We start from the raw sequence: 21,798 nt of genomic DNA, 5'->3' as shown, positions 1-21,798 counted from the left end.
TTCTGACATAATTTGCCTTATTTCTTGGATTCATTTATATCAGGAGACCTAGTTCTAAGGCACATTAGTTGATCAGACTGGCAGCTGTCCGCCTGGCCCCTCCCTCTGGCTCTTGATTGGACATGGCAGGAAGAGGGTTGGGTCACGGTAATACTTCCTGCCTTGTCTTTTCCTGCCATTCTGACCCTAATTATATTCACTATCCATTTTTTGGAAGAGTGATTTTTTTTTTTTAATACTGTAGATGTGATCCTATCTCATCCTATCTCTCCCTTGCCAAAAACCCTCCAATGGCTTCTTCAATGCAATGGCTCCAATTGCAATGACTTCTTGCAATTAGAGGAAAATCAGAAAGCCTTACCTTGGCCTACAAAGCCCTATATGCTCCGGCAATGCCTTGTATTTCCCACCCTGGCTGGCTCTTTTCTAGTCTGCTGAACATGTCAAACTTATTCCTCCTTTGGGGTATGGTAATTAGTCCTACTATGTCTGGAATGCTCCTCTTGTGTGATTCACTCTGATCATTCAAGTCCTGGCTCAAATGTCTCAGCTCAAAAGGAGGCCTTTCCTGATCATCCTAGTTGAGGCCAGAGTCTATGGTAGTGGAAGGAAGTGACAATCAGAAAATGCTTCCTCCCATACAAATTGTCCTAGAAGTTAGCTCTTTGTATCTATCCCTTTTCCATTAGTGTTTATTTTTTTTAATAATATTATCACTATTTGAATTTACCCTATTTCCTTCTTTTGTCTATTCCCAATTGCCTCATCCCTTTGAATATAAGTTTCAGGAGGGAGGGCATCTGGCTCATCTTATTCAGCATTTTATCCTCAGAACTTAGGACAGTGTTTGACCCATGGTAGATGCTCAATCAATATTTATTAAATGTACCATACTATGTGATCTATATCCACCCCTATGATTATAAAAAGAGAAATTAAAATTAGATTTTCTGAAAACATTTGGGACAATGCAATTAAAAACTGGCCAGATGGAATCCTGTGTATAGTGACATATAAAGTCCTTCTATAACATTCACAATGCTATCCTACAACCTATGGCAGACAGTTTGATGTTTGGTGAAATTTACTGCCCCTATCCCTGTCCTCCTGAATAGTATAAACAATTATGTGTAAATAAATTTAAAAACTTAGATGAACTGGGCCATTTCCTTGACAATCACCATCTACCAAAAGTCACCCAAGATGAATGGTTAACCTGAATAATATCATAACTATTAAAGAAATTGGGTCTGTAGTTAGGACCCTTAGAAAAAGAACCTTCAGGCCCTGATGGCTTCATTATTAATTCTAGCAAACACTTTAAAAAGGAATATCACCAATTTTACACAATCTCTTCCAGAAAATGGAAGTGGAGGGAATATTTCCAACCTATTCAATAAGGCCAGCCTTCTTGATACAGAAAAACTGACAAAAACAGTACAAAAAGAGAAAGAGAGAGTAGGTTAGAAAAGAGTTTGAAGACCTGTTTTTGCTTCTCCCTCATATTGTCATGGACTAATCATTACCTACCTTTTCACATGTACTTTGTTCTTCTCTAATATACCCATATTAGACATAGCAGTTGATAACTCCAAAGGCACATGAGCCCACAGGCCAGAGTATCCGTCATTAGAGAGTAAGACTAACAAGAAAGAAAGACCACAAGCATCGTGACATCCATCACCTGACGCAGAATTATTAGAATAGAGGGTCCAAGATTAAATTAAGCCTGATATGTCACTTTTTTAAGTAAGGAAGGAAGGATATTAACAATATGAAAAAAGAACAAAAATTATGAATAGTTAGTAGAGTTATTAGACATGAACAATGTAATAGTTGAAGGTAAGAACAGAACGGATGGGATGAATGAGGGATTCAGATTCAGCTGAACACAAATAAGTGAACTGGATGATCAGACTGAGGAACTTTCTGAAAAGACTAAAAGTCAAGATAAAGAAAAGAAAACATAAAGACAAAGTTAAGAGATTTGGAGGAGAGAATATACATTCCAACATCTAGCTAAAGAAGTGCTAAAAGGGGAAATAAAAACAAAGAAATGTTTAAAGAAATAATGAAGATAAATGTCTCAGAATTAAAGATAAAACACCTCTGATTTACAGGGCTTTCAGAGTGTCAGACTGAGGATAAAAAGAAAAACAAACCCCAAAACATATAGTGAAGTGGAAGACTGTAAAAAAGAAAGAAAACATTCTGAAAGCTTCTAGAAAGAGTAGCCCACCTCCAGGGGGAACACAGATCAGACTGACATCAGAATTCTCAGAGGCAACATTGAATATAAAAAGACAATTGAATACTTTAAAATACAAAGGAAACAAGTATTTGAACCTGGCATTTTATACCTCTGATCACACTGCAGTTCAAATGTGAGAGTATGATTAAAAAATGCTCTAGCATATGAGATTTCATGACGATTTGCCTTACAAAATCCTTTATGGAAAATCTAGAGTAAGAACACAATTCAGAAGAGTAACAAATGCTAAAGTTCTAAAAAGTAAGAGTGATTAAACACTTGAGTAAAATGTCTTATTTTTGCCTTAAATAAAAGACTACCATAAGAGAAGAGGAAAAAAAAGAAAGCCAATTTATAGCAAACCACAGCCCAAATCTTAGCTGGGTTTGTCGGGGGGAAGGTGAGTGAAGGGGTGAGGGGAGCCCAGAGGGGTTTGAGAACATGCTCAAGTACCTGGATTGCTGTAGGGAGACCTACTGATCTATTTAAGAAATCAGTAGGGACAAAGAAACATGAACATGGATCTTCAGTCTAAAAGCTGGTTCTTTGAAAATATTAGTATTATTAAGACTGATTAGGAAATAAAGAGAGAAACTGACAATAATAAAATGAAAAAGGAAAAAGAGCTGCAGATAGAGTAAAGATTAAAATCTCTTGAAGAATTTTATCCTATTAAAATTTAAGACTCAGGCAAAATAAATTCCTAGACGGTTAGAAAGAGTGACAACTGGTGCAAGAAGAAACCAAGACCTTGGCTAGAAATCAAGACCTTGGCCAAGACCTTGGTAGAAGTACCAGTCAAACATCTCACGTTCCTAAAACAAAGAGAAACAACCAAAACAACAACAAATATCCCCAGGTCGTTTTAGTGATGAGTTCTGCTGAAAGTTATTCCAGAAAGAGTACAAAAAATCATGAACACTGCCCAGATTTTTCTTTTATTTATTCATTTATTTAATTATTAAAAAGATTTTATTTATTTATTTATTTGACAGGCAGAGATCACAAGGAGGCAGAGAGGCAGGCAGAGAGAGAGAGAGGGAAGCAGGCTCCCTGCTGAGCAGAGAACCCGATGCGGGACTCGATCCCAGGACCCTGAGATCATGACCTGAGCCGAAGGCAGCGGCTTAACCCACTGAGCCACCCAGGCACCCCCAGATTTTTCTTTTAGATGAAGCTAGTGAAACGCGAATTTCAAAAAACTCAGTAAGGAGGTATATACATAAGAAAACATGTATAGGTCAATGTCACTTATGATTGTAGATGTAAATAGGCTAAAAGAAATTTTAGCTAATCAAACCCAGCCATGCATTAAAAAAAAATCACATTCAGTGAAGTTTCTCCTAGGAATGCAAAGAAATGTATATAAAACAAAATCTATTAATGTACTTCATCTCATTATTAAGATAAAAGATAAACATTATATAAGTAACTCAACCAATGCAGAAAAAAGCCATTGGATAATGTTTAGCAACAAAGTTTATCATAAAAACTCTTAGCTTCAAATAGGAGAAAATTCTGTGACTTAAATGTTTTAAACTTCAAATCTAAGCGAATATTATCCTGGTTTATTTAAGATTAGCCAATTACACATTTATTTTATTTTAAAAAAGCTTAAATAACTGTTTCTTTTCCCCATCAAAAGGAGGTCTAAAAATGAGGACTTAGCAAAAAGTATGCAACATGAAGCTGCCACTAAGCATTCTTTTTAAGAATGAGAATGAGTCTAAGTTACCTAGTACCACTGTTCAGCTGAACATAGTTCTTGAGGTCCCAGCTAAAGTGACAGGGAAAGAAAATTAAATAAATCAGAGGCATAAGGATTATAAATACATAGATAAAAACCATCATTATTTGTAAATGATATAAAATATTTACCTAAAAATAATAGATAATTTGTGTTAATAAAAGAGCTCAGCAGGATTGCTGGGTATAGAATCAATATACAAAAATATACAAAAATCCATAGCATTTTCCCATATCAGCAATAACCAACTAGAAAATAATTTTTAAAGTTCGATACCAGTCATCAAGCAATAAGAAATTATAAAATGTTTAGAAATGAGCCAAGAGCATAACATTATAGAGAAATACTTAGATTCTATGAAAGAACACAAAGATGATTTGAATAAAAGAAGAGATCCATTTTTAGAAGGGATGACTTAGTATTCTAAAGATGTCAGTTGTCCCCAAATTACTTTATACATTTATTGCAATTCCAGTCTAAACTCAAGTTGAGATTTCTTTTGGGGAACATGATAAACTTATTCTATGAAAAAGAAAGGTAACCAAAGAGATATGTCAAATTCAAAAATGAAAAGTGAGGTAAACCAATTCTTTGTTTTATCAGTTATGGAGAGATTAATGTTAAGATATTAAGTAACAGATATGAAAACACAATGTAGTGTTGGCAAAAGAACAGATAAATAGACCATGGACTACAATATGAGTTCAGAGTTCGGAGATACATTCATGTATATATAGGAGCTTAATAAACAGTAAAACACCACAAATTAATGGAGAATAGATGGATTATTTAGTAAATGATGTTGAGGAAATTGGCTCACATACAAAGACAAAGAAAACTGCATCCTAACTTAATACTATAATATTGAAAAGAGACTAAATATAAGAAAACTCTAGAAAGCTAATAAAGGTATGTATAGAAGAGTATCTTTGTGTCCCACAGGCAGGGAAAGCCATAAAGACTTCAAAAGCTCCAATAATGATAGCTATTACTTATTTAGCACAGGAAGTCTGATAGAAAGACGATGTGAACAGACAATTTACAGCAAAAGGCAACCTGAAAGGCAAACAAGCGTAGATGAGATGTATAAACTCAAACTTGTTATTATTTAAAGAAATTCATCTAGAAAATGAAATATCAATTATGCCTATTAGACTGTCAGAAGTTACAAAGTTGGGTCATGTCATGTCATTAGGAAACAGGTGCTTTCCTGCCCTGTTGTAGGGGTTGTAGACTAGCATAGCCATCTCAAAGAGCAATGCTCTATTAAACAGTGGAAACACATACCCATGACCCAGTCATTCCTCTTCCGGGTGTATATCCCAAAGGTATATTGCCTCACTGACCCACAAGCGGACACATACAAGGTACTCTCGGCAACACCATTTGTAGTGTGGGAGGTTGGAGACAGTCTGATGTCCATCTTGGGAGGTTAAAAAGATGGGTGAACAGCATGCAGTATTTTGTAACAATTGGAAGCAAAAGACTGGATGCACATACAACATGGGTGGCTCTTAAAACTAGCACTGAGTAGAAAACAGGGGAACAAGGGATGAGTTATCTAGCCCAATACCGTTTACATACCTTTAAAATATTTCTACTCAAAACTTTTCCAAGAACACATTTTTCAAAAACACATAGGAACAAGAGGGCCCTGATTCAACACCTCAGAATGGTTGCATGTAGAAGGCAGAAGAGATGAGCCTAGGAGGAAATAAATGTACGGGTACAGAGAGAGATCTTGCTGGAGATTGACACTGGTGATGGGAGATACACCGAACGGTATGGTTGATTCAGATGGTTCCTCTAAGACCCACCCAGCTATCCCCATTGGACTTATGGAATGATTTGTTCAGATGCAGTGCTTAGTGTCCTGCCTCCTTCCACCCAATCAGATATCAAGGGAAGGAGAAGGTGGACTTCTCCTTTGGGGGCGGGGCGTTGCTTGTTTCCATGAAGCCAGCAGTCCAGATGTTTCTAAGTAGTGGAGCAGAGAGAAGCCCTCTGTTTCCCTACTTTGGTCGAGGCGGAAGTGTGGCGTATGTAAGAATAGAAAGCGGTGGACAGTGGTCACTGGGCTTCCCAAGTGATAATTATGTGGATTTGCATGATCCACATCTGTCGTCCCAGGACCCAGGATTTGCCAATCTTTGCTAACTTTTACAGCTTCAAAAACTGTAGCTTGTGTTAGAGTAGACTCCCAGAGTTTTTGTGAAAAGCTCCAGAGAGCAGCTCAGCCTAGATGTGGGATAGGACTGGAGCAAAGGCAATAAAGAAAACTTCTCATTACTCATCTCTGGGCACCTCCACAAATGATTGTCTTCGCTTAACCTCAAGGTCAAGACAACCTATTTTATAGTGTTCACTGTCTCTGAGGACAAGCTTTAGTGAGCGTCTTGTTTGCTTCTTATAGTATTAAAAGAGACAATGAAACCTGCCTCTCAGAAGATCATTTCACCAAGTCTCTGTTGCTCTACGGGGAATATTTGTTTCCTCATTTATATTCATGTCTCTGAAAGACAAGTAGACCTTGAATGAAATTTCAGGCGACAGTAAATTATAAATAATGTATCCATATTTTTTCTCTTCCATACTACTTGTATTTAATTCCCCCCAGAGTCTTGTGCAAACACCAAAGACAAGAGGACAGGAAGCTATTAACATGATGGAAAGAATGAAATGGGTTTATGCTATATGGCAGGAAGGCAACAAGGGAAGATATCTTGATCAAAGAAAAGTTTTTGAGGTTTTGTGGAAGTGAGTTCTGTTCTTTTAGTTCTCTCTTTCTTTCTCTCTTATTTTTAAAAACACCGAAACTCTTTTCCAGACCATTAAGTAGACATCTGCTTGAAACGTGTCTCTTATTTTTGGCCCACCAAAGGCAAGAAGAGGTTTTGTCGGTAGATGGAGGCCACTCAGGGGCCCCGCTCTAGGCTCTTTTGTTCCATAAGACCGGGCATAAAAAATGCGTAGAACAATCAGCTGAGATCAGCCCATCCTAAGAATAGGATGCTGCTAAGTGGAAAGCTCAGGTACTGTCAATGAAGTCACAAAGGATGCTGGTTACTAGAATGAAATTAGCCTCTAAATCCATCAGCCCTGATTTGCTGTCACGTAGGATGCTCTGGTGTTTTTTTCAGACGTCTTGCTCCGCAGGAATAATTCATGGGATTCAGACTGGCAGCACTCCAGTCTTTCAAGGAAGTGAAATGACTCTGCTCTCCATTTTTGTTTCTGTCTCCTCCTCCTCCGTTTTCTTCTCCTTCTCCTCCTCCTCCACCTCCTCCTCCTGTCCCCTCTTCTCCTTCTCCCTTTCTTCTTTTTAGGCAAAGAGGGGTCCACAGATGGAGCGTGCAGGTGAACAAGGTGGCTCCCCTGTGTGTGTGTCATGTGGGGGGTGGCAGTGAGGGTCCCATTAGAGAGGCAGGGAGAGGATGGCCTGGGATGTGTTTAGTGTCAGGGCAGGCAGAATCAGGTTCAAGGCACAGCCTCTGGGACCACTCGTCCCAGAGGACACCTAATCTTGAGGGATCTTTAGGTGATCTCTGAAGATAACAGGAGAGTCCTGGTGTGAGTGTCGCCTACCCTGTACCCTGGAGACCCCTTCTCCTGGACTCCTCAAGGCGTCTGGATCAAGCCACCCATCAGGCAAACCCGAATCTTTGCCTTCTTGAGAACATCCTGATTCCCACATTTAGGAAGCTCGCACTCTTGTATTCTTTTCCTCCATTTGCTTTTGGCAGGGGAGTTGGAGGGCAGGGGCTAGGAAAGGTCGGGGAGGGGCATGGCACAGGCAGTGAAGACTCACTAATGTTGACACGTATAGGCTTAGTGTAATTTGTTCCTGGAAATTTACATTTGGGGTGGGAGAAAGAACCTGAAATTAGAGGGACTTTGGGCAGGAAGAACCTCTTTGCCTGTCCCATACCTGTGATGGATGTTGAAAATCTCTTATAGCTTTTTTGTTTTTTTTCCCACCAGAAACCCCTCTTCCATGCTTTACAGCTGGAACTATTCTACTCAACCAGCATTTATTACGTCCGTTATTTGTCAGGCTTTGTGCAAGGTACTTTCCTGTGCTTTACTTCTGTCTACAAACTTCTCGTTCTGCAACTGGTCATTTCAGTGGGTTCTGATAAATCTCTAAGACAAAACCAGCAGAGTGTGGTACGCATCAGTGACTTAAATTTAAACTTGAGTTTTATAGTCAAACTTGGCAAAAGCTTCCAAACATGGATATACCTTTGCTCCACTGGCCTCTCTTACATGAAGCTGCCACAGGGGTATACAAGAGTTTGGGTCTGGAATCCCAAATCCCGCTGGAGCCTCAGTGAGATCCAATGAGCATAGGGTTAACAATTCAAGGAAATCTGGAGAGGAGGCCAGCGTAGTAGTGGCTTTGTTTGGTGAACAGTGCAGAGAGACCATCTAGCTAGGTGTTTGTTTCTTTGTCTTTATGAAACAGCTCGTGGCGGACAGAGAAGCTGGTAGAGTGGGACAGCCCAGGTAGTTCTGGAGCAAGGCACAGTTGCCAGATACTGCAGAAACCTAAGGCATATTGTCATACACAACCACTAGCTGCGGCATTGCTAGCGTGGGATTTAAAACTTATACTACACTGAGCAAGCATTGAAATCAATGCATTAGGGGGATGATTTAGACCTAATAAATATGCAAATTGGGAGCTCTGTTTATGTTTCTGTCATCTGTGTCCTTTTTATGGGAAAGAAATTCTTAATTCAGTGAAAAGCTCCAATCCATGGGTTTTTGGGTGATAGCTTGAAAAGGAGGACCATGGAAGACCCTTTAACCTGTGAATATGCAAGGAAGGGCTTGGACATGGGAGGGTAGCACCTTGACACTGAGATAAGCCACTCCGTGAAAGAGCATGGAGGGTGAGTGTAATTGACGTCAGCTCCATAGAGGGATCAGTGTTGTCCAAGTTCCACTTGGTCAAGACCTTAGATTCATGTCTGGTGATGTGACTGAGGCTTATTTTTGTTTTTTAATTAAAAAATTGTTTTTCTGAATAATTTACTCATTGTAGACACTTTGTAAGATATTGAAAATATAAAAAAGGAGGGAAAAGAGGACTCATTCATAACCTCACTACCCTAAAGGTCTACTGGTAACATTTTGGTGTATTTAATTCATTGTCTTGCTTTGTCATTTAGAGCAAGTCTACAGAGAGAGGCACCTGGGTAGAGATGGGGGATCTTCTGTCACCTTCTTCATGATTGGGGGGAATGGGCTCTGGGACAAGGCAGGATTCCAGTCATCCTGGTATGCTGGGATGGCAGGCAGACATACATCGAGGGATAAGGGATATGCTCACACTTGCCCCACAAATGTGCATAAACAAACCTCTAGGATGTGGGGCAGGAAGACAGTTCAAAGTCTGGACTGGGCAGTTCTACAATACAGACTGTAGATAGGAACCCTGGGAAGTGACAGAAAAGATTGGTAATAGACACAGTCTCCACAACCAGATCAAATCCCAGTTCTCTTACGTAAGAGCAATGGGGGTCTTGGATGAGTTACCTCCCATGTGGCTCAATTTCCTCATCTGTAAATGGGGATAATAGAACATACTTCATAGGCTGTCATGATGACTGAATTAGGTAATACATGTAATGCAGTCACGACAGCACCTGTTGTTAGCTTATTTCTTCTTATACAAATTAGGACACTCATCCCTTATGGGCATTTTCAGGTAATTTCTGCTCATACTTAGTTGGAGGAAGGCAAGAGGAGCAGCTGGATTCAGAAGCAGAAGGCCCTGGTTGTAGCTTGATCCAGCCACTTACCAACCACACAAGTCATTTGATTTCCATGCACTCTGTTTCATCATCTGTGAAATGGGGGTAATAAGTCCCTCCTCACCAGTTGTTATAGGGACTTCGTTGAGACCATAGGATGCAAAAATACTTTGTGTATGGACAAGAACCCTAGATTTAATATGGAGGGTTTACTCTTGGTACTTTTATTAAGTGCTTCTCTGATTACAGGCAGCAGAGGAATCAAGGAGGGAAGGATGAACTTTGCTGGGAAAACACTTGCAGAAAATCTGAACCTGATGTCTTCAGTTGGTGCATTTAGTGGGTCCAGGAGGACAAGGAATTTGTGCTGCTCATTCCTAGGGTTACCTTGGTAGGTAGAAATTTCCTGGCAGGGTCTTGGAAGGGGGAAGCGGGGAGTGGAAGAAACCCTTACTGTCCTTCACAGGAAGAGTTTCTCTGGGAGGTTCCTCCCTGACCAAGCCCCTGAGAAGCTGCTGAAGAGCCAGACATCATGCAGGGAAGAAGGCAGCGTCACGGGGGTGGCGTCTCTCACCTGTGGTGAAGGTGGTGGAGGTGAGGCTGCTCCGGGCGGTGTCCTGGGCTGCCCGCAGGAGCACTGTGTAGTCTGTGCTCTCAGACAGACCCTCCAGTCGGATCCACGTGTCCTCTGCATCCACGATCAGCTCCTGTGGAACAAGCCGGGGAGGCAGGTGGAAGGGAGTGACCAGCATTCTGTTGAGAGGAGAATGGAAAGGGAAAGCCCAGAGCCCACGGCCAGCTGGGTCAACATTGCCATGGCCATTGTGTGCTCTCCATTCCAGAACAAGGAGAGAACTGAGCCCATAAGCAGAGAGGACAGCTCTTGTGTGATATCTGGGCACCTCCTGCCTCTCAGATGCACTTTGGCATAAAGACAGGCAAGGGAATTGAATCCAGTTGTTTTCTGACCGTACGAGGTTCTTCAGGACCTGGGGAGGGAAATCCTAGGCCTCCATACTCCATATCCAACAGACTAACTCTGCTTAAATCTACTGTATATATTCGGCTTCTGACTATGATTGCACTTAAAAAAAAAAAAAAAGGATTTCATTGTGAACAGAAGTTTGACAACCCGTGTTCTAGCAATACTGTTTCATCTGATCATATAACACAGAAATTTGTCATCTCGTCACTGCAGGATATACAGATGTAGCCTTTATAATGCTTATTAAGAGGCATAAAAGATTGTTGAATTTGGTCTCCAGCTCATGTTTGCTTGGCCCTGCTATCGAAATTTTTTTCCCCCAAAACTATGTACTTACGTAGGCTTGGAAGTTTCCAATGCTCTTTGCATCACCATATTGAAAGCCCCACCACAACCAAGTGAAGCCGTGGAGGTAGACACCCCTGTTATCTGGACCAGAGATGAAGGCTTTGGGGGGTTTTGTGGTTTGCTTCAACTTATGAAGAGAGAAACAGCGAAGCCAGGACTAGCACCAACGTCTCTGGCTGGCAGACTCAGGCCCTTTCCTCAACAGCGTGTATGTATCCATCTGGCAAACCCCATTTGTTCCCTTTGGACTACTTAAGAGAAAAATCTCCCTTACAGAAAAATCTCACCTTGCGGCTTCCATCAGTGGATCTGTAGGTTAAGATGTAGTTCTCAATCTCTGCTCTGGGAGGCTGCCAGGAGATCAGGGCACTTTGTCTGGTGACTTCACTGGCCGTCAGGTTCGCAGGAGGGTCCAGGACTACAAGAAAGGGAGAAAATGCCAGGAGCGCCTGCCTCTTCAGCTCCTCTCTGTTTGATTCCATCCCAGGCATGTGTATCTCTTTGCCCACCTATGTGGTCTCTGGGCTGCTCACACGCTGACCCTAGTTCCAGCTTGGACAGGAGCAGAAAGGGTGCTTGTGGGTCAGAAAAGCATCAGTCAGTGTCATGATCATCCCTGCAGCTCTTCCCCCTTCCCTCATCTGGGCCTCGGGGCCTAGGTGGGACATCTTCCGATCTGACCTATGTCGAAAATCACGACCTTATTAAGTCAGCATGTCTGTTGAGCTCACTCCTGGGCTTACACCATTCCCACATTTATACCTCTGTCTAGTGTTCCGGCTGTGATTGTGCTCAGCAGCTGTTCCCAAGTATCAAGCCCTGTAACAGGCAGCAGATTTTTTCTGGGCCAGATGCATGTCCAGTATTGGCCTCTCTTGTCTGGTTCTACAGCTGTCAGCCAGACCCAGAATGAGAGCAGGGAACAGACATGCGTCTATTGCCTGAGAGCCACAGCTCACTTTCCCTGGCATTTGGGCAGCAGTCCACGGAAATACAAACAGCTCCTGGCTGCACTGTCCAAAGTGCAAAGTCTGTCATCGAGTCTAGGGACAAAAGGCATCTAGGGACGCCGGATGTATAGCCAGCCAGGTACTCACGGGTAGAGAAGTTGGTGCTGATGGTGCCACTGGTGAGAGGTCCACTAGTGGCATACATATTAACAGTGTAGTGGGTACTAGGAAGCAGGCCAGAAAGCTGGAATTCCTCACTGCCTCCGTCAACCAGGATGGTCTCTCCAGCAACTGAAATCCAATGAAGATGAGTAAGCATTGAGTAAGGCTATTCCACCTAGAAAAGCCCTTCCAAATGCAAAGGCATTTCATAAAGACTCCGTATTAGAGAATTTTGGAAAGAATCTCCTTAAGGTTATCTAGCTTAGCATTGTTTTCCACAGGAACATCCCCTCTCGTCTCGTTTTGCCTCTTAGTTGAGAAAGATAGTCTTCATTTGGAGGCCAGATTGTCTTTCCATGACTTCTACTCAGGCCACTGGGGTTACAAAGATACAAAGAGTACGCTGAATCCTTTGTCTATGTGGCTCCTTCTTTCTGCCACTCCTCCTAATCCTGTCCTCTCCTCTAAGCTGCAAAAATTTATCTCCAACCACTGTTACATGCATGTGGCAATTCTGAAATCACTGATTCTTTGTGTTTATTTCTACTGCATTTTGCCTCGTCGATTGAGTTTTGGACCACTGGTTCAGTTTATTGAAGTATATTTGAATTTGGATTCTACTGATCACAGTTTAAAAAAAATTTTTATTTAAGTACCATTCACAGGTGCATCACAGAGTGATTCAACTTCTCCAGCTACGCTCACCACAAACACAGCGACCATCTCTCACCATACGGTGCTCTTACACCATCGTTGACTTACACGGTTTCGTTTTATATACAAATGTGGTACACATGTCTTCTCTGTATTCATTTAGCTGTCACTAAAACTGCTTGTTAGAGCAGAGCCAAACTCTTTAGGGTGTTTTTTGAATACTCCCGAGTCACTCAGCATTTAAGAAAGGCACTTCCTCAAACTGGGTAGGGTCTGAGGTTTCAAGTTTCTTGGGGTCTAAAGGCATAGAAGTCATGCAAAGAAGTAAAAATCCAAACCAGCTCTTTGAAAGAACAAACATAACGACTGTCATTTGCAGCATCCTGCCTGCGGCCTCTGCTCTGGCCACATCAAACCATGACAGTTGCTCCAAAGTCCTCATGGTCTCTTGTATCTCTACAGATGTGCTCAGGCTGCTCTTTATCTTAGAATTCCCTGCCTTCTCTTCTCCTTCTCTAGCTTTATCTAAGATCTCCCTTCTTTCTTCCCCTCCACACCCTCACCCCCAAGGAGTGATCCATCTCCTGTGGCCCAAGCTGATTTGGGATTGCCTCTATCACAGCACTGCTCACATTGGGTTCTAACCATGTGCCCGTCTCGTCATCATCAGAAGTGAGTTCCACGAGGAGAAGCACCCAAGTTTTGTCTCTGAATTTGAGCATATGGCTCATGGGAGGACATTCCAAAACATTTGTTGAATGAATGGAAGTCAGTTGCCATGACGGAGCCATGTACTTTGCACCTGTGAGCAGGTGGGTGGGAACACTGGAAGTTTTGACAGAGGACATAGTGTTGAAACTAAGACTTAGAGGATGGGTTTGTCTAGGAAGACACATGGGGAGGGAATTTCCAGGTAGAGGAAATAATGCATGCAAATGCATGGTGGTCTGGGAAGGCATGGTAGGAGTTAAGAAATGCCGACCTGTGACATGCAAGGAGAGGGGGCAGGAGTTGAAATTGATTGTGTATGCACATAGATGGGTTATGATGTATCTGTAGTCATGATATTCATTCCTTGAGGGGCACTATTCAATTGGCTACCAGTCTATGTTACTCCAAATACGATCCATCATTTATTTTTCCATCTAAGTGATAAGTAGGTTTTTCTGATGCCTTGCTGAAATCCAAGTGTGCTAGCAGATTTTCCAATTAAAAAAAAAGATATAAAATGTCTTTGGTAAAACTTATTCTTGGTGACCCTGTGCTGATATATTTTTCCTATTTATTTAATAGTCTGTTTTGGTTTTTATTTTCCCAAGCTTTAATAATCAGTTTACTTTACAGCTTACAAACTTGGCTTTCTCTGTCATTTTTTGAAAATTAAGACATCTGATTATCTTTTGTCTTCTGGTATCTCTGTTCTCTGGATTCCTGAATATAACCCACAACATTTCTGTGATCACATGTATAATTTAGGCAAGGAAATAACTTTCCCAGGCTTAGATACTTGAATTACTCAACATTTATTGTGCTTTGGGCTTCTTTATTCAACTTCAAATAGTGTAAGGTGAACAAGCATGGTGAGAAGACAATGAAACTCCAGACTTCATTTTGGCTCAAACTTTGGCGTTGAATGTGGGTAGACAAGACCAAAGCAACAGGAGTTTGCTAACTCTGGATGCTTTGTTTCCATGTGTTATTTGCTACAAGCATCGTGCTTTAGTGTTTTTCTTGCTCTATAAACATCTAGAAAAGTGTGCTTTCTTCCCTGTAGCATTTGGGGGCAAGTCCTAGCTCAGTTCTGAATTTTCTCTTCCAAGTGCTATTCCTCTGTTTTTATATTTGCTTTTGTTTACATGCCCTTGTTGTATCTTTCCAATTCAGCTTTCTGAATTCCTGTAGTTGATATAGGTTGTAGAGTTTAGGGACAATCTTTAGAGCTTTACAAGGAAAGTAAAGCAGGAAAATTTCTAAGATGTCCCTCACATTGATAAAATGTCCTTTTTTTTTTTTTTTAAACTTTCATAATAGCCTTCAGCACCTATCCCCAACATTCCTACCTACCCAGTGCATAGACCTGTAAATATTCACCTGCAAAGTGTGTGAGAATAATGACATAGTTTTCCACTTGACCCATTGGAGGCTTCCACTGCAGCAGTGCTTCTGTTGGAGTAATGTTACTAGCAGTCAGATCCACAGGGTTGTCCATGGCTGAAACAGAGCCGGGAAGATCAGGTAAACATAGGAGATATCGAAGGATGGATGTGCAGCAAACTATCTCTTATAGTTTCCTCCATTATGCTTGTCTGCTGCTGTGACATACAAAACAATGAAGTGACTGGAGACCTCTTTCCTTCCTTCCTTTCTGATCCCAACTTCTTCTCCCTTCCCTTCTTTCTCACAAGTATGCAGTTCCCTCCTGATGGGCCCCAGATCTTCCTTTTAGTTGATCCATTAACTTACGCACAGAGCACTGTCAGGGGCTACAGGGGATTCCAAGATATGGCTGTTGTGTTTTACACATTTAAACTTAGATGGAGAAACTAAGAACATAGAGGAATTGTTATATTTCTTTAGTTAATGAGATAGTTTGCTTTCTAGGCTATTTGCACTTTCATATAAGGGACATGTCTTATGGGACAATCTCTGTTCATGAGCTTCAGAAAGTATGGTGAGAGTTCCATGAAGTCAAGGAGTATCCACAGCACCTAGAACTTGCAAGTTTCCCAATACTTGTGGAAGGACTGAATAGGACTCAGGTTACCTTGAGAGTCATATATGATGTGTGAATTCTTGCTTTTCTACTCACAGGCTCCCTTTGTATTGAGTCTTGGGTATCCCTTTTGTGGTCTAGTGAGTCATGGGGAGTCTTTCAGGCTAAAGGCCACTAGCGTCTGTTGCGGGGAACAGAGTTTGCTCAACACGGGACCAGGTTCCTATTCTTATTTGCCCATGCTCTATGCCTTTGTTTCTTACTGTGCTTCCCTTCTATAAATTTGGGATTTATGCCAGAAATGGATGTTATTATAATAGTTTAGGTATCAACTCAACCTAAGTGTCATGTAATTTACTCTTGGGGACCAAGATATGTTGTTGATCTGGCCCTGTTCTCTAACTAAAGGTTTCCATTGCTTGTCTATGTTCCTTATTTGCAAGTGACAACTGTGAAATATTTTAAAATTTTAATATCTGAATTGTCAAAACAAGTTCTTCAAATGCAACCTCATGAGAAGAGACAAAGAAGAAAAGTATTGGAAGACTACAGTTAGCTTCATCTCACTGAGATTAACTATGAGACCCTGAAAGAGGTCTCATAGTTCTCACATTAAAACAACAGCAGGAGAGGACATTTCTGTGGGCAATCTGTTTATCAGGAATTGCCACAGTAGCTCTGTCTGAACCTGAAGGAGGGTGGTTTGGGTTGGTACGTGGCTGTATCTCCACTTCACAGATACTTGCTGCTTATGGCCAAGAACCCAAGGAATGGCGTTAACCCAACTTGACCCAAGTTGCTGCTTTCTTTTACCTTAGGGGTTAGAAGGCTCTTGAAATCCATTTTATAGTCCTCAAAGAGAAAAAGTCTAATTTCTTTAGCATGAATTTCTAAGACTTTCAGGAAGGTGAGTGGGAGGCTTCTTTGGACTCACTGGGCATCACTTTGAGTCACTATTTCTTGATTCCTTAATGGTCACAGATAATTTGATGGAGAGGAAAGGCTGGACCAAAAGCATGGCTGCATTATGTGTATTTACAGGCCTGGAAGGAGACTAGGGAAGATGAGAATATCCTGTTGTGTTTCTTAGAAGAATAATTTTTTAGGTTCTGAAACATTCTGAGGGCATGTTTCTTTGGCCATTAATTTACAGATGTTTCTGGGCCTGTGAGAGCATCTACAAAAGCGGTGAGAAATTCCAAGTTACCTTTTCCTCATTCAGGAAATGCCATTCTCTGAGGAAATGAAGCAGCCTCAGGAAATTCTGGTATTCTAACGAGGCAAGCTGGATATTTCCCATGTGCAATGGGAAAAATAGCTTAAAGGGGAGGTTAGGTCTGGGGACAGAAAACTTTGGCTGTTCCCTCTGGTGCCTTCTATAGCAAATCTTTCCTAGTTCTGCATGGTGGGCGAACTCTGGAGCCAGAGCAGGAGGAGAAATAGAGCTGGTGCAGGAGCCCTGTCCGCAGGCCCATCCAAGGAGCTCATTTTCCAAAAAAAAGTCCTCCACCTTTGGAGCACAAAGCAATAGCCAATGCAGTGACTTGGTTGTTTCTGACTAGGATGAAGAACTTCAGGAATCTGAGGATTATTAGTGAAATAACAACCCTTTCCTTCCCTGAGGTAAAATTTACATGACTGAGTCTTTTAAAAAATTAGATGAGATGATTCAGATGTCTGCTCTGGAATTCTCTTCCATAATGCGTCTTCGAAAGGTCACCTCTATTGAAAATTCCTTGAAAATTTCTGACCTAAACCAATAAAACTCTTAGAAGAATGTTACTCTCTAAGTTCCCAGTATTAGAGAGGAATAGCAGAGGGAAGAGAAAACATAAATTGCTTTGCATGACATAGTGAGCCACAGGAGCGCTCAGAAATGGAGTTTCTAAGCCCAAAGGCAGTGTCTTTTGTATTAGCCAGAACAACTCCATATTTGCCCCTTCCGTCTGTTGCAGGTCCTCAACCAGGGTCCTGACTTGGTTCATGACAGGGAGACATGCCTACCTGTGTGAATGAGGGTACAGATACGCTCACTCTCTTCCCTGCCCCGCACGCTGTTGAGACTGATTTCATATTCAGTAGCTGGATATAGCTTGGTGATGGTGAATTCCGTCACCGTATTGGGCACCACTGAGCTGTCCAACCGTCCCACTAAGGAAGAGAAGAAGACACTGTTAAAGTTCATGGATGCTTTACCAACATAGCTAGTGGTATAGTCTACATAGAAGCTTCTGGCAGCACTTCATCATGAAGCACAGTTGGGTTCAAGGCCCAGCACTCACTGGGGAGGATGGAGAAATGGTTCATAGATTGAGAATGCTGGAGCTTGAAGAGGCCTGGCATGCTAGTCCCAACCCCTCATTTTATAGATTCCTTGGAACAAAGAAAAAAGGTGGTTAGGTGGTTTTCTAACAAGCTGGTCTTCTTAAGACAGTCAAGAGGTCATGGCTGCAAAGAGTGGTCCACGTAGCCCAGAGAGAGTCTGGAAAACAATCCCACTGCCTGCTGGAAGTGGGCATGCCCTCTACTTTGTTAACAATGTGGCATGCTTTAGCAGGAACTAGCAGAAAGCAGGGGAGGTCTGGACCAACTTTTTCTGACTCAAAACTTGGCTGGAGTGCTAGAAATAGAACCTCCATCACCGTCATTCCTTTTAAGGCTCCATCTAGTTCAGCCAAGTCTTTAGGCATTCCCCAGGATTCTAGTCTTAGACTTCACTCTCTTAGGAGCGTAAATGTGACTCTGGCTCTTGGCAGAATCCTTTAGGGTTCTTTGTCATTTACTACGCTGCTTAGATAAGGTGACCAATTACCATGGTTCATTCTGCTGGTGGAGAGCCTGCTTTCTGGGTGAATATAGTCAAGACTTTTGTGAGAGGAGTTGGTCAGGGTTTCTTGGCTGTTCCTCCTCAGCCCACTCTTGTGCTGGAACATGCCACAGAGAGGAAGAGAATGCAGGCGGTGTCTGGAAGGGACTGATATCCTCTGGGATATGTAGTTGTCCCATCACAACCTTCACTTAGCTCCAAATCCCATCCACTTGTGAGAAATCAAATAACTTTATTACCTTGTGTTGGCCGGTAGGAAACTCGGTAGTAATCAAAAGATGCAATGGGAGGGCTCCAGGAGACCATAACTGAGTCCTTGGTCACATTGCTAATTGTGATGTCTTTGGGGGGATCAATTCCTACATGGAACAGGGTAGTTATGGAGAAAAGACAGAAAGCACAGTGTGAAAAAACGATTCCTATCATTGGTTTCATGGGGACCAAGAGCTAATAGGGCTTGAGAGGCAGACAAGATCTTTATACCAGAACCCCCTTAAAGCCATGGTCTGGCCAAAATTTCACCTGAAACCTTAGAGTTATTGGCTAAAACCATGTTCATGGGGAATATTTTAACAACATGAAGTCAAGTTGGCAAACTGTGCTAGGCAGCAACTACTACCTGTGTGTACACCAACTGGGAAACTTACTTTAAGTTCATATGTTTTGTTTTGAACTGAGAGTAATATGGTCGTTTTCTCTGGAGAAACTTCTCTTGGACAAACCCAGCTGTGTCTTATTTTTTACCAGCCACCTATGGTTCAATTTGGAAAAACCATTTCGAGTCTAGAGGGATTTCAGAGCACAAGTCCAGAACAAATCCACTTTCCTAAATTGTATTTCATCTGTACTGGATACTTTATTTTTTTTGACTCCTGGAGGATCCCAGGGTCAATACCAGCCAGTGCTTAATCCACTTGTCCAGTTAGTGAGTTCTTGTTATTATGTAGGAAACCAGCGAAATACATGTGTCTTCACCCACATGCACACTCCTATCTGGGATTGTATTTGAGAGTTATGAGGCAAACATGGTCCAGTTCATCTCAGAGTGCCTGTGTTTTCCAGGCAACATGCAAATCAACCCCATTTTCTGAATCTCAGGTTCCCACATGGTTGCCTGCCAGTCCCATACAATTTTGAGGAAGCATCATTCATATGAGTGACGTTACTGAGCAGTCAGAGATGGGGTTTCCTCTTGGAGGCTAATTCTCTTCAGACTGGTCATGTAAACCAGTTGGTCCTCTGGACCAGCACATTCAGGACCTGGCTTCCTTAAGACATTGAGTCCATCCTACCTTCCCAAAGGAAGGTTCCCATCTTATACATTCTGAGCAATCCTGGAAGAGGTGGTTTTTTTCAGAACAGCTCACAGGCCCTCTCTAGCCAAATGGCGCAGCCCCCTACTCCTTGGGTATTTCTCTTTGTAAAGTTCATTGACTTGTTAAAGACCTCTAGAGGCACTCCTTTTACTACCTGCTGCCAAGTCCTCCACCCTCACCTGTGGTGATGGAGCCCACAATGGGCTCAGAGGTCACAGTGCCGTGGACCGCTACCAGGTTCACAATGTACTCAGTGGCTGGCTGCAGCCCCATCAGGACAGTATGTCTCTTGGTGGCATCCAGGAAGACCTCTGTCATCTCTTCCTCTTCATCCCGAGGGCTGTAGTTCAGAATGAGTCTGTCTGCTGGAGGGGATGGGTCACTCCAGGTTATGTTTACACTGGAGGAGGTCACGTGAGAGAAGTGTAAATGCGAGATGGGGCGGAAGCCTGTAAAGCAGAGGAGATCATTGTTCTGAAACATGGGAAGTGGTGGTGGCTTTGAAGAGCCAACTGACTGAAGCAATCTGCTTGCCTTGTAAACTAGGACCCCCCTTCACATGCCGACTCAGAGCTTGCAACTTACTCTCCAGGCTTGTCCACGATCCTTTCTCCATCCCATATATGGAAAAATGAATGCCCTCCGCAGGGTAAAACCTCTGTGAGTTATTTGCAATACTCACCCAGGATTTAACATCTTTCTCCTAGGAGAAATTTCACCTGATTGCAAGGATCCTCTGAATGCCCACTGATTTAGTGAGGGCAGGGGAAGATGAACAGAATCAACCCCTTTGTCCAGGCTGTAGAAAACCAGATACACATTTTCTGGCATTGTAGGCAGCTTTGTTCATCTCTCCCCTTATTTCCAACCATTCCATCTTGATATATTTATTCATTTCTCCTCTACCTCTTCTTTCTCTACCCACATTACTCCTTCTCTAAACAAAATGGGGCATTCAAAGAGTGGGTTGCCTAGATGACCTTCATGTACTAAGATCCATTAACCCCTGAACCCAGCTGGGGTTTCTGCTACCTTCATACCTGTGAAGGCATCCACTGTGGACTCAAAGCTTTGCTGCCGACCCCTCTCAGCAGTGATTGAAATGATGTACTCTGCTCCAGGCTCTAGATCTGTCAGGGTGTACGAGGTCCTGTCCTTGGGCACAGTGACTTCTGAGGCGATGCCGGAGGATGGGGTGAAGGTAATTCGGTAGTGATCGATGGGGCCACTGGCCTTGGTCCAGATGAGGGAGATGGAAGTTTCTGAGGAGGCTGTCACCATGAGGTCTCGGGGACTGTCAAGTTCTGTGGATCAACACAAGTGGCCTAATTTACACAAGTTCCAGAGATCGGCAGTATTTATTGGAATTGGACCTCCCTGTGGATTTCTAAGCTATCAGCAGGCATGCTGACCACAATGATTAGCTTGTGATGGCTGACAATTAACTCACATTTTGTGAAACACCTTCCCTTTGAAAGATGGCCAAGGGCTTGGAATATAGACGGACGATCTGGGTAAAGGCATCAGGGGCTCCCACACCACCACACATCCACGTCTGGGACAAAGCTGGATGCTGGGTGTCAAGTTCTCTATGTTCATTTTCTCCCAGCCTTTCTCAGCAAGCCAGCCAGGGTAAAAGAGGAGCCACTGTCAAGTAAGGATATGACCTTCCTGGCAACAGTAATTACCCCTGTTTCTGAGGCCATTTTGACTGACCTGGCCATGTGTGTGCAAATCTGAGAACTTCTGGGAACTCATGTCCTCTGGTTCTCTAGAGAGGTTGTTTCCACTAGAATGAGCCTTGGGACAGGGATTGGTTCAAAATCCCCAGCTCAGTCCAGGCTGCCTGTACCAAAGGCACTAGAGTGACTTTGAAATTTACCCAGAATTTGGAAGCAAACCTGCTGGAGCCAGAATAGCAGGGGTGGACTTTCCCTTTGTCCTTAGATTTAATGGGTTGTTTCCAGATCTCAACCCTTATCCCTGTGGCCTTTCTGAGGGCTTCTGTCATGCATGATGAGGGACATCACATTCTGCCTGTTCTGGGGTGGTCTAGAAAGAAATATGACCTGCTATGACACCAACA

At 42.4% G+C, this 21,798-nt stretch overlaps 1 protein-coding gene across 2 annotated transcripts in view; it reads right to left on the bottom strand.

The window, feature by feature from the left end:
* Positions 1-21,798, bottom strand: part of TNR (tenascin R) — a 397,496-nt gene that overhangs the window by 20,884 nt on the left and 354,814 nt on the right. For both annotated transcript variants that reach the window (XM_032318828.1, XM_032318829.1), the window contains exons 11-18: positions 20,753-21,016; positions 19,892-20,161; positions 18,636-18,755; positions 17,574-17,720; positions 14,948-15,067; positions 12,188-12,331; positions 11,378-11,508; positions 10,332-10,464 (exon numbers count right to left, since the gene is read on the bottom strand). In XM_032318828.1, the coding sequence (XP_032174719.1) occupies positions 10,332-10,464; positions 11,378-11,508; positions 12,188-12,331; positions 14,948-15,067; positions 17,574-17,720; positions 18,636-18,755; positions 19,892-20,161; positions 20,753-21,016 (1,329 nt within the window). The remainder of the gene's footprint in view (positions 1-10,331; positions 10,465-11,377; positions 11,509-12,187; positions 12,332-14,947; positions 15,068-17,573; positions 17,721-18,635; positions 18,756-19,891; positions 20,162-20,752; positions 21,017-21,798) is intronic.

Source organism: Mustela erminea, chromosome 17, assembly GCF_009829155.1.
Source record: "Mustela erminea isolate mMusErm1 chromosome 17, mMusErm1.Pri, whole genome shotgun sequence".
In the NCBI taxonomy this organism is placed as follows: Eukaryota; Metazoa; Chordata; class Mammalia; order Carnivora; family Mustelidae; genus Mustela; species Mustela erminea.
The sequence above is the reverse complement of the archived record's forward strand: the minus strand, read 5'-3'. Positions and strand labels throughout refer to the sequence as shown.